Source organism: Rhagoletis zephyria, unplaced genomic scaffold, assembly GCF_001687245.7.
Source record: "Rhagoletis zephyria isolate East Lansing unplaced genomic scaffold, Rhagoletis_zephyria_1.1 Rzeph_scaffold_12588, whole genome shotgun sequence".
Lineage (NCBI taxonomy): Eukaryota > Metazoa > Arthropoda > Insecta > Diptera > Tephritidae > Rhagoletis > Rhagoletis zephyria.
In genome coordinates this window covers 5,388-17,048 of record NW_016169662.1, presented here as the reverse complement: position 1 = coordinate 17,048, position 11,661 = coordinate 5,388, and the positions used below count along the sequence as shown (strand labels likewise).

Genomic DNA, 11,661 nt, shown 5'->3' with positions numbered 1-11,661 from the left:
TGCACGCAGTTTGCCAAACAAAATTTCTGCATAACACCGACCTAAGTGTACATACGCACCATGCAGAGCGCCGCTCTGAGAACGGCGACAACACACACATACATACATAGTACAAATCGCGTGCTGTGGTGTTGATGGATATTCAACAGTTGAAAGCGAATTTATTTGCCTGGGTGTAGCTGAGTGCGCAAAGATGCTTGCCACAAGTCGTTGATATCCGGAGATGGTCGGGTTCGAACTCCACTGCCGGCAACATGCAAATTAAATTTTTTTTTTAGTTTTTGTCTTGATTATTCACTTCGCGGATGCTTTTTCAGTATGAACGAGGTCATTTTAATATGCGCGTAATTGAATTGAATATTTACCAATATACAGTACTTTCGTTGACGTTTATAGTAAGATCAGTTACGTTTCTATTTGATTTTAATATATTTTCCCCTCAGTGTAGGGTATTGTTCTGGAGGACAGCCTTATGAAAGGAAACTTTTCTCAAAAGAATAGGGACCTGATTTATACACGCTCCAACGGGCAGGATAATTGTGTACTAAAACGCTTGGTGCTTACAACAGTAAGGTCACACGTTTTTTTTTTGTTATCTCTTAGAAGGGGGGACGCTGGTCTTCTAGTTGGGTTACAAACGCGATCTCTAGAAGGAATGTGAAGACTGTGCAGCTTCGTTGGCCGGCTGTAGCTAATGCTCTCTACGAAAGCACGCAGTGGCTATTTAACCTAGTCTGATCCCAGTTGAGCTGCATGTTCACATTTTAGAGATTTCGCTATGGTTTACAAACAACCAGATTTTTCACCTTCTCTTCAGTCAAAGCTGTAGGAAACTTAATCCTGTAAACAAGCTAGATTTCCTTTAAGAAACATTGGGTTACCGCAAGATCATTTGCGGCAGAGGTTCAATAATTCACGTATAGATCGAAGCTGGACGCCAGTGTTGGAGGAGGTGTTTACGGCCAGGAACTCTCAATAAATCTTGTGTTCAGACTGCCGAATCTCTGCAGCGTGTTTGGGAACCCACGCGTTGCGACTTAATATCGTCACGGATCCCTACTGCCGCAGCTGTTTGGGAGACGAAGTAGAGTCATCTCAGCACTTCCTTCTCAGCTTCCCGGTATTCGCTAGACTAACCATCGATAGTTTAACCATCTCGATTCATCAACACACCCGAAAAGCTCTCCGTAGTGGACATCAGCCGGCTGCCTAACTTTGAACCCTGTAGTTACCGTACAAAGTATTTGTAAAATCTGGTAACAAAATGCACAATCTAATTAATGTCTAAGTGAGTCCCTCGGGTCTGCCGGTATAACCTAAGTTCATTGCGTCATAAATCTATTCAATGGAAATACTTAAATACAAATTAGATACAAATCTTACTATTTTCGCTAAGAGCCATTGTTGTTTGTGGTATGCCTAGAGTGAGCGATATATTGAGTGAGTCATCTCGAAATTCGGCACTTCGTTCCTCAAGTTGACTGGGCGTTCCGGTACTGCAAACCGAAGAAAAAAAAATTTATAAAAATGGTTCAGGAATACAGCACCAAGCCTAGTGTCACTTACGAGCTCGTCCCGGTCTCCGGCTGTTCGCCAACGGTTGGGGATAATTCACACCCAATGGGAAGCGATGTCGGGCCCGACTGAATCCCCATGGATTGACAGCAGCAGCATCCCTGCGCAGGTGTGCCCGATTCTGACGCGCCTGCAGCGCCTGTAAACGTGATTCTTAGATTTAATAAATAAAAAAATATTAGCTTCTGAAGAGCTTGTTGGATATGATATGAAAAAAGGTAGGAGAAGGATGTAAGAGGGACTGATAAATAACGGATTTGAGCTACGAGTACTAAATACAAATGTTAGAATGAAAGAACGAAGCATTACCACAAGCTGCGGTAGCCATTAGTACACGATTAGCCAGTTCATTGCGTATTTCTGCATCGGGCAATTGCGCACCGCCGACACCATTTGTAATAGCCACAGTGCCGTTAAGCGCAATGGCTGCGGCAGCCGCCGATGTGGTCGGACGATCGCAGGTATGTGTGTGCGGTAGAATGCAGGCGGCGTGCCCACAACCGTGCTCGGGATGGTGATGATGGCGACGCCGTTGACGTTGGCGTGCATCACGTATCTCCTGTTCCATGCCAACCTTGATTACTTCCTCATAGTCGGGTGGTGCTTCATAGCTGGGCGGTTCGTCGGGCGTCATTTCCTCTTGGCGGTCTGGTGTGGGAAAAAGTAACTTACTTATAAATTAAGCGAAAGAATTGGTATTTAAAAAATGACATACTTAGCGGATGTAGTATTTTGTTTCTACATTCCTAGTATTTTGAAACGAATTTCCGTCATCCCTTGTGCCAGGTTCAACGCCGAAACTGGGGCTTGTCCCAAACCAAGCTTGACAATAGATAATGCAATTCGTTCCAAAATACAGCATCTTCGCTTATAGATACAACAGGAGCTCATGAAATCTATTTACCTAGTAGCTCACTAATAGTTTGCAGATGACTTTGCAGTTCGCGTTGATGGCGTGCCCTCACACCCATGCGGTACAATATGACCATCCAACCCGTTAGTACGGCAAAAATACCCAGCGTACTTATTATGAAAATACCAGTAGCTGTTTTCAAGTCAGGATACTGCTCTATTTTGGGAAAATAATAATTCGGCTTATGTGAATACCAGCGTCGATCGTTTTGTAAATGCGCCCAATCCTCTTCGCATGATTCTGGTTCATCAGAACCGTCACCACAATGATCAAAGCCATCACAGTGTAGCCTTATTGAGATGCAATGATTATTACCGCAAAGGAATTCCGAACCAATATAACAATCTTAAATAAAAATTTAACCCATTAATGGCCATACTTAAGTAAATGCTTTAACTTACTTAAATAGTTGAAAACACTGTAGGAAATGGCCAGTTTCGATGACATGCCGAAGACACCACGCAGGCGTATATAGTAGCCTGTTAGCACCGGCACAATGTGACTCTCTTTACTCATGCCATTATTAGGCCACACAACACTCTCAATTTCAGCAGCATCCGATGTTGTACCCTGACGTATGGTTAGATCCGAACGTGAAGCCATGCCATGAAATTCTTCAACGCGCAGCGAAATGTGTGTCTTCATCATCATGTAATTGTTGCCAGGCTTAATTATCCATATGCAATCGTAAAATCTTACATCGGTGTTATTTTCGATCATATTCATCATAGTGATTGCGCCACCTGGTCCGGAAACCATGCCGCCACAATCTGCAAAATGAACACAAAAAAACAGCAAAAACATCATATACTAGGGCGTAATACATATGAAGTCGTATGCTACAGATTAAGCTAGTTTACACGGAATGCCAGCGAGACCATCACTCTACTATATACCGCGTGTTCTGAATAGTTTCCTTTCACTTGAAACAAAATAAAAAAGCAAATAACACCGTTGTTTACCAATGGTGCACGTAAGAGTTAAGCCGCTTGTAAAAGACAGTGTACGAAGACAGATAGATTACCCACAAAAGAACAAAGGAACCGAAGAATAATACATACATATGTATTACAGGCTTACAGCCAAACAAGTAAAAATAAACACAAAAAGTCAGTTGCATTCATGAATTGTAGGACGAAAGCGATTAGGTCAAATGTTAACCTCCTCATGGCTATGCGATATCTATTTATTTCTCCTTGCCCGTCTATATTCTCGCCTTTGTTTTCCGCAATAGTCCGCGAGTATTTACTTTTCCAACGTATGAAGCAAAGAGGAAATTATCGTTAACGTTAATCAATAGCACAATTTTATTGCCCCTGTCAAATGGCAGGGAAGACCCACAACTTATTTATTGTTAAATACATTTTGCAGGGCTCTTGGAATAATACATATAATTTCTTGCTTACACCTCTGACGCGGTAAGAATGTAGTGGCTTCGTAGGCGCATACACTAGTAGTACTTGTATTAACACATTGAGTGGCAAGCGAATCTGACGAAAATATCCAACGGAGCCCAAGCAAGTTTTCATCAAACACAAAATATACCTCAGTGTTCTTATCATAAAACAGACAAATATTACTCCAACGCTATGAAAATTGGAGCAAAAATGTATTGCAAATATCAGGCTACTACCCTGAAAACATTCGAAGTTTCATCGAAAGCGAACGACAAGGTCGAATGTGAAACAATAGCTGTCGTATGCTTAAATGCGACGTGGCACCCCAGGAGGTATTAATTAGGTGTCGTCTTACAAAAGCGTGCCATATGGCACTCAATGTGTTAAGATACATAGTATGTAAGTGTGTCTATTCTGCATGGGAAATACTACTGACATAGATTAGTATAATCTTGATTTCACGTTTTATTGAAATAAATCCTCTAGAATGGCACACTCCTAAGGGAACGTGCAACACTATGTAAGACGTGATGCCGTAAACGCATGTTTCTGTCTTTTCTAACGTCATCAAATTTATTTATATACATACTTACATATAAGTAAACGTAAGTAGAATAAGCGTTCGTCTTTGGCGGCCGGCGTTTAACAAGACTTGTCCAGAGCCAAGTTGGAACGTATACAGATGACGGCTTTCATGCTTATCACGGGAGCACCAACGGTGGACCTCTACAGCGATCCAGCCGTGGAGAGACGTCAGATACGGACACGCAAAAGTCCTTGAAACTCTGCCGAATATTCTATAGCAATGCCGAAAATTCTACCAGTCCACTACTCTGTTTAGATAACAAATTATCCGTAAGCATACTTGAGAGGACCGAATAGAAATTGGCCACATACCGGAACTACGGTCGGTGGCTAGATGTTTATACAGATGGCTCCAAACGAAAGGGTGGTGAGCGGCATTTATTCTGGTGAACTCGCACTCAACCTCAGCCTACGCTTGCCGAAACATTGTAGTATTTTTCAAGCAGAGCTAAACGCGATAATATAAGCCACTCGGCGCCTCATGACTACTGCTTCTCCCGAGCGGCCTATCACTATATATCAGTCAAGCTGCTATTAACTCTCTAAAATCTAACGGAACAACGTCCAAAGTAGCAGAAGGATACTCGACCTGCTGGCATCAAAATGCATTCCTGCAAACTGCACAGCCGACGAGCTGGAAAGGAGGGGGACACAAATATTCGAAGACAAATCTGCTCAAGACGCGGACATATGTATATATCACTAACCTTTCGCAAGCGCGGAACTTAAACGTGGGTCATAGAAACCAACTGCCATACTGCCAGGCGAATTAGGCCAACAATCTAGGTAAAGCGATCCACTGCTGTCACACGGCTTGACCGCTCTTCCCTCAAATTAGCAGTCGCGGTAATCACCGAACATTTTCTGATGGGACGCATGGAAAGAGGTCGGAATACCCAACTAACGATTTTTGTCGCAGTTGCAGATACGAGAAAGATGTGGAAAGCATCGCGAAGACCACTGTCCGTTAACCAAACCTTTAGCCAATACTTTTGGATTGTATTGCAGACTTGAACTAAGCGAATATTTCAATTGGTGAGGTGTATCCACAAATTCCTATGCAGCATATACTTAGACGAAAGGCAAATGATTTAAAATAATTCCTTCCTTTCAAATCAACGGTTGGAACGTACATATATTTAAGAAAAATGCCCCTAACCTTCATTTAGCTGTATCAAGTAGATCATCGAAATCTATCCTCGAATTCTAAATTCACTCAGATTTCCTGCATGCCTCACGAAGACGAGGCGGCTAACGTAGAGAGTCCTTTCGAGTATTAAATTTTAGCAACCCAATCTGAGCATATTTGGCTCGCACGAGATTGTTTAGTTGCGTTTTTTTTAAGAACTGCGTCGCTTCAAGATTTGCTTCCTTGGTAATGATTTTTCCAGATGGCGAAAGTTGAACGAACGCCTGCCTGCACTGCGAAGGCGTGTATGCTTTAGACTCACACATGAAAAGCGTAAAGTCCCTTATCGAATGCCATAGATCTCTGCATGAAATGGCTAAGCATTGTTTACTTAATTCAAATCATAATTGTAAAGTTCACAAATAGTTAAGGAAAGCTACGACCACCCACATCCGTCCAGAAAAGGATCGATAGGAATACGAAGGGCAGCCTTTAAACAGTAAAAGATCTAATAGCAATGAATGCAGGAACTACTTATTATGCTGTGAAACCGCCTGGACCACTAGGCTTTCCTATAATAGGAAACGTACAGAAAGGAAATACCCTTTCTAATAAGGACTCTACGGTCCATTACCGTAGCTGGGAAGCTGAATGCGCAGTTTTAGCTTCCCATTGATGACAAAGTTGTCGCGACGGGTGTAGAGTGCATTAAGGTCGTACTAACTTTCAACATAGTAAAGGCGAGCAATATTTGGGACTAAGAAGCCGCAAGAATTACTGCCCTTCCCAAATGACCTCCCTAAAGCAGAAAACCCATATTGGTGGTTAAGTTCAAAGATACAAGAAATGTTCTTCCCCATAAGGATGCTTGTAGGACTAGGGGTAGATCGGACTGTACAGCTTTAAGCTCAGGAAGATAACGTAAGCTCGATAAAACAAAAAAAGCATTGGAGAGGTTCTACTGTGGAGCAGAATTGGTTGGAGCGCTAATAAAGTTGTAGTACTACTTCTGAAATATTCCATAACTGCGGCCACAATTTGAAAGCCACGAAGTCTTTTACTCAAAGCAGGTCTTCTAAATGAGATTTATCCGTAAAAATCATGCTGAAACTTAAAAGCTGCAAGTTTAACTGGTTAAACTAAATTCGTTTCTAACAAGGGGCTCAAAGAGGCTGTATGAATCTTTTTTTATAATGAATCGTTTTCAGTTCTCACTATTGAATGATTTTAAGTAACTTCCCCAATTGTTCATTTCTTATCTAAAGTTACACCAAAACTCACCTGTATATGGCACTAAACGATCTTCCTTCAATTGCTTGGATGAAACGAAAGATATCTCGGCACGAAATCCGACACCCGTATTACCGTTACCACGGAATTGCAACAATAGTGATTTACCATTGCTAATTGTGATGGGCGGACGAAAATGTTCACCGGTGTACGAGTCCAACATTTGACCGTTCGAATCGAATATTTCCAATGTTGAGGTTAGGCCCAACTGAAAGTCGGTAAAATCCAGTCGCACTTGACAGTTTTCCGATTCACATGTTAGTATATGTTCAATGCCGTAATCACGAGGATATGGCATAGGAAAGTAGGGAGTTGAGATAACATGCGGCTCATTTTTGGAATAGTTGCTGATTATGGCCTGGCGCGGTGAGCCGCTAACAATTTTAACATTTCCTGAGTTTGAATAAGTATACAGAAAAAACAAAACCGTTTTGGAAATTAGCGAATGTGTCTACGAATATTAAACGCACGCATACTTTCCGAGAAGTACTGCAGCGAAAAGACATGACTATTGGTCGCGCGATAGAAGAATTTCAGCAACAACGTACGCGTTTTACTGCGAAACACTTTGCCATCGCCACAGAACTCCTGGCCCGAAATCGTTGTGTCATACGGTGGTTCTGAGAATTGAATATGTTCGCAAGGACAAAGTGAGGATTTTCCAATACCCGAATTGGCAATGCGTTCGCACGTCTTAGAGAAGTTGATGTGCGTGAATGTTATGCGAATGACGCACTCAGCGCAGGTCACCAGCTCCAAATTGCACTGATACCAAATATCTGTGCTGCTGCGATTCTTCATTTGGCTAGGATTTGTGGGCGAGAACAGGGTGCTCTATAGGGAGTGAGGAGAAATAATTTAAAAAATATTGATACGCAAAATAACGGACACGTTACACACTCGAAAAGCGGATGTGGTGACATTACGCGCATGCAAATCGCCGCGTTCGCCCAATTCCAGGAAATGTCGACGTCCATTCCAATGATTGCAGATATCGAGATCCCGAAAAGTGTTCGAAGGATAACCGCTCACTGACGCCAACAAACATGTTATCACCCACAGCAGTGGAGGGAATACGAAGGATACACTTACTAATGGTCGTTTGAGATTTGATAGCATTTCCTTGATTTCAACGCGCTGTAAGTAAGTATTTAAACACAAAAACAAAATGATGGCGATTTTATTGAAATTTCGAAAAGAAATGCGGGTCCTTGCGAGTGTTTTGGTTTTTTTTTTATTATTAAATTAATGTTTTTTATTTTGCTTTTTACGCGTGTCTATCGGTACACGCATGTTGCTCGTTTGGGTATTTCCGAAAGACTGCAACTAGCACTGCGACAAATCTAATAAAAGCTGACTTGTGCATAGCTCAATTGAAACCCCAAAAGTGCTGGTCAGTTAGCGCTGAACGATGTATGTGGATTTGTAGAAAATAAAACGAAAATTTTGCTCAACTCTGGTGTTTTTTATTGTTCTTGCGAAAGAGTGTAAAAAGCTGGTGCGATTGCATTTCGACGAGCTTTGATGTGAGGTTAAAGACCTTTCGAACGGGAGCTATTGAGCGGAAAGTGAATACAAGCCTTAGAACGGAAGATGTAACGCCAGAATAATCAATGAATGGGTTACGTATGCAACTGCTCAAAAATAATTTTTAACGCATGTTTTCCAATTGATTTTCAATGAACGTACGAGTATGTACTTCTTTGTTTTCGATGCCATATCGCCAACGTACTGTTTAGGCTTTATTAGTGAGCCTTAGACCTGGTTAATTCACCAGAGACGAGGTATTCCAAAAAATGTGGACGGAGATTTTGGTATATCTCTCACTCCAGGAGCGAAACTCGTAGGTAATCTATCACTTGCAGTTACCGCTAAGCGAAATTCATCAGCGCAGAAGTTTAACTCCGTAAGACCAAGGTAGGTCGTTATTGTTATTAGGTCGAGTATACTCGTACTGCGACCTAAAAAGATCTATTATGTTCAACCGTAATTGTAATCATTCCAACTGTAGCCAATTTAAGAAGTTAAGCACCTTCATGTTCCAACACCGACCACAGCATTATTCTATTGTGGACTGCTAGGTGGTTAAAAGAGTTTACAACAAGCCTTGATGCAGTTCTAAATGAGTCTACGGTACAGCTGGGCAGCGTCTACCCGGCGGGCGACTGCGCGTCGTATTCGCGTATACATACACGCTCTGCTTGAGAAGGCAGCGAAAGCTTCATTCCACTGCACGACTTGTTCGCACACGTGACATCAATTCCACGCACACTGGTCTAAGGCCTTTAAAGCTGCTGACTATCCGGCGTAATATTTATACTGGCATCATTTGTCCCTCAACGAAGACGGCTGGGTTTGTGGTCATTGCCAGACTTTTCTGGTTATTATCGCTTCATATTCTGACCTTGTAAGGCTTGTCGAAGTATAATTTCGGTAGCATAGTGTCTGTCAGCCTGATAGTGGGATCATATAGGAATGGCTTGAGAACCTCCAAGTATCGCCGAAGATCCACACTTTTCATGCTGATTAATAATAATAATATTATGGCGCTTGCTCTTTTGCTATGTATTCGGTTGAGTATCTTTTTTCTTAATTGTGGTGTGCGGCTTGATATTGTTACACAAATGGAGGGACCTACAGTTTTACGTCACCTCCGAACGGCAGACGGTTTTATATGAGAAGCTTTTCTAATGCTGAAATACACACTCAGATGTTTGCCAATGCCTGCCGAGGGCCGACCGCTATTAGAAAAAGCCTTACTTATTTGAGGTTGCTCTGACCAGGAACCGAACCTTGGTACTTTGCACCTCTCATCACTCAGCTATGGCTGATTACATTGGCAGATGAAACAGATTTGCACTCAAATATGCTGTGCTCATCCTTATTTTATGGAGCTCAGTTTTGGGAACGCTAAAATTTGCGTTAAAGCTAAGCTCTCACCGGGTCATAAGCGCGTTCAAAATAACCTGAGACGATGCTACATTCGTGATGACGCATGATATCTAGCGGATAAACAAAGAAGGATCTAGAAAGAAAAGAGAGCTGCATCACTTCAAATATGGTAAGATCAGGTAGAGCATCCATAATTTTGATTTCATGTGTCGCAGTTTTCCAGTTTCTTAGCGTCTAAGGTAGCGCAATATAATGTCAGTTCGGGCACAACGTGTGCTGTCCGACTGCAAACGGTTCGACTTTCTGCACGTCAGAAAAACTACTTAAATGCTTTATTGAACTCAGCGTGGGTAAATATGAAAAATGTTCTTCAAAAATCCTGAAATTTCAAAAATACACCCAAAGTACACACAATACCAAATATAAAAGCCTTTATTGTAGGTGTACATAAATTTATAAACAATTTGCTTATGTGAACAATGGATCATACACTGGGTACCCTGCTCTAATGTATAACATCTAACTTCAGTAATACCATCACTTGCATCTCACAAATGCGAACGGTTGCCTTCATTATTTGCAATGCGCGCCTTGCGCTTGTAAAGTCATTGCCCAAGTGCCTTTTGCAGATTTTCAGCTAGCTTATCCATGAATTCGAATGTTTCTAAGTAGTCGCTACGTTGCACTTTGTTCATGCCCTTGATACAAATAGCCAAATCCTTGGTCATGCTACCCGATTCGATGGTGTCAACGCACACCTTCTCCAGCGTTTCGGCGAACTTTTTCAAGCTCTCGTTTTTGTCCAATTCTGCGCGATGCAATAGACCACGTGTCCAGGCGAAAATCGATGCAATGGGATTGGTTGATGTCTCTTTGCCTTGCTGATACATACGGTAGTGACGTGTAACAGTACCATGTGCCGCCTCTGACTCGACTGTCTTGCCGTCCGGGCAGATCAGCACTGATGTCATCAAACCCAACGAGCCGAAACCTTGTGCAACCGAATCCGATTGTACATCACCATCATAGTTCTTACAGGCCCACACAAAGCCACCTTCGGATTTCATACAATAAGCGACCATATCGTCGATTAGACGATGCTCATACCAGATGTTTTGAGCCTCAAAATCTTTCTTGTACTCTTTGTCGTAGATTTCTTGAAATATGTCTTTGAAGCGACCATCGTACTTCTTCAGAATGGTGTTTTTGGTACTCAAGTAGAGCGGCAATTTTCTTGCGAGAGCATACTTCATGGAAGCGTGCGCAAAATCAACGATCGAATCGTCGGTATTAAACATGCCCATTGCGACGCCGGAGCCTTTGTATTGGTATACTTCATGAGAAATGGTTTCGTTGCCTTCGGCGGGCTTGAAAGTCAGTGTCAATGTGCCAGGGCCGGGCACCACAAAATCTGTAGCCTTATATTGATCACCGTGCGCATGACGACCGATGACAATGGGTTTCTCCCAACCCGAAACCAGGCGTGGAATATTCTTACAAACGATCGCTTCACGGAACACTGTGCCGCCGAGAATGTTACGAATAGTACCATTGGGTGATTTCCACATTTTCTTCAGTTTAAACTCTTCGACACGCTTCTCATCCGGCGTGATAGTTGCGCACTTAATACCAACATTGTACTTCTTAATCGCTTCCGCGCAATCGACGGTGACTTTATCATCGGTTTTGTCGCGATTCTCCATGCCGAGATCGTACGTGTGTAATTCGATGTCGAGGAAAGGTAGGATTAGCTTGTCCTTAATCGAAGACCAAATGATGCGAGTCATTTCATCGCCGAGAATGTCAACAACGGGACCAGCACGAATTTTTGTAGCCATCTGAAAGGTAAAAGAGAGGTAGTTGGTTAGCAGTTGATAAGC

At 42.4% G+C, this 11,661-nt stretch overlaps 2 protein-coding genes across 2 annotated transcripts; both read right to left on the bottom strand.

The window, feature by feature from the left end:
• Nucleotides 1-1,393: 1,393 nt before the first annotated feature.
• Culd (CUB and LDLa domain) lies at nucleotides 1,394-10,114 on the bottom strand. Its single transcript, XM_017633987.1, has 8 exons — nucleotides 7,790-10,114; nucleotides 7,366-7,723; nucleotides 6,881-7,282; nucleotides 2,890-3,258; nucleotides 2,480-2,833; nucleotides 1,885-2,223; nucleotides 1,567-1,728; nucleotides 1,394-1,496 (listed from the first exon to the last, which is right to left on the bottom strand). Exons 1-8 carry the CDS (start codon nucleotides 8,006-8,008, stop codon nucleotides 1,420-1,422), a joined length of 2,280 nt encoding a protein of 759 aa, XP_017489476.1. The 5' UTR covers nucleotides 8,009-10,114; the 3' UTR covers nucleotides 1,394-1,419.
• A 72-nt stretch (nucleotides 10,115-10,186) lies between these two features.
• Nucleotides 10,187-11,646, bottom strand: LOC108377728 (isocitrate dehydrogenase [NADP] cytoplasmic-like). Its single transcript, XM_017633988.1, has one exon. It carries the CDS (start codon nucleotides 11,617-11,619, stop codon nucleotides 10,387-10,389), a length of 1,233 nt encoding a protein of 410 aa, XP_017489477.1. The 5' UTR covers nucleotides 11,620-11,646; the 3' UTR covers nucleotides 10,187-10,386.
• Nucleotides 11,647-11,661: the final 15 nt, after the last annotated feature.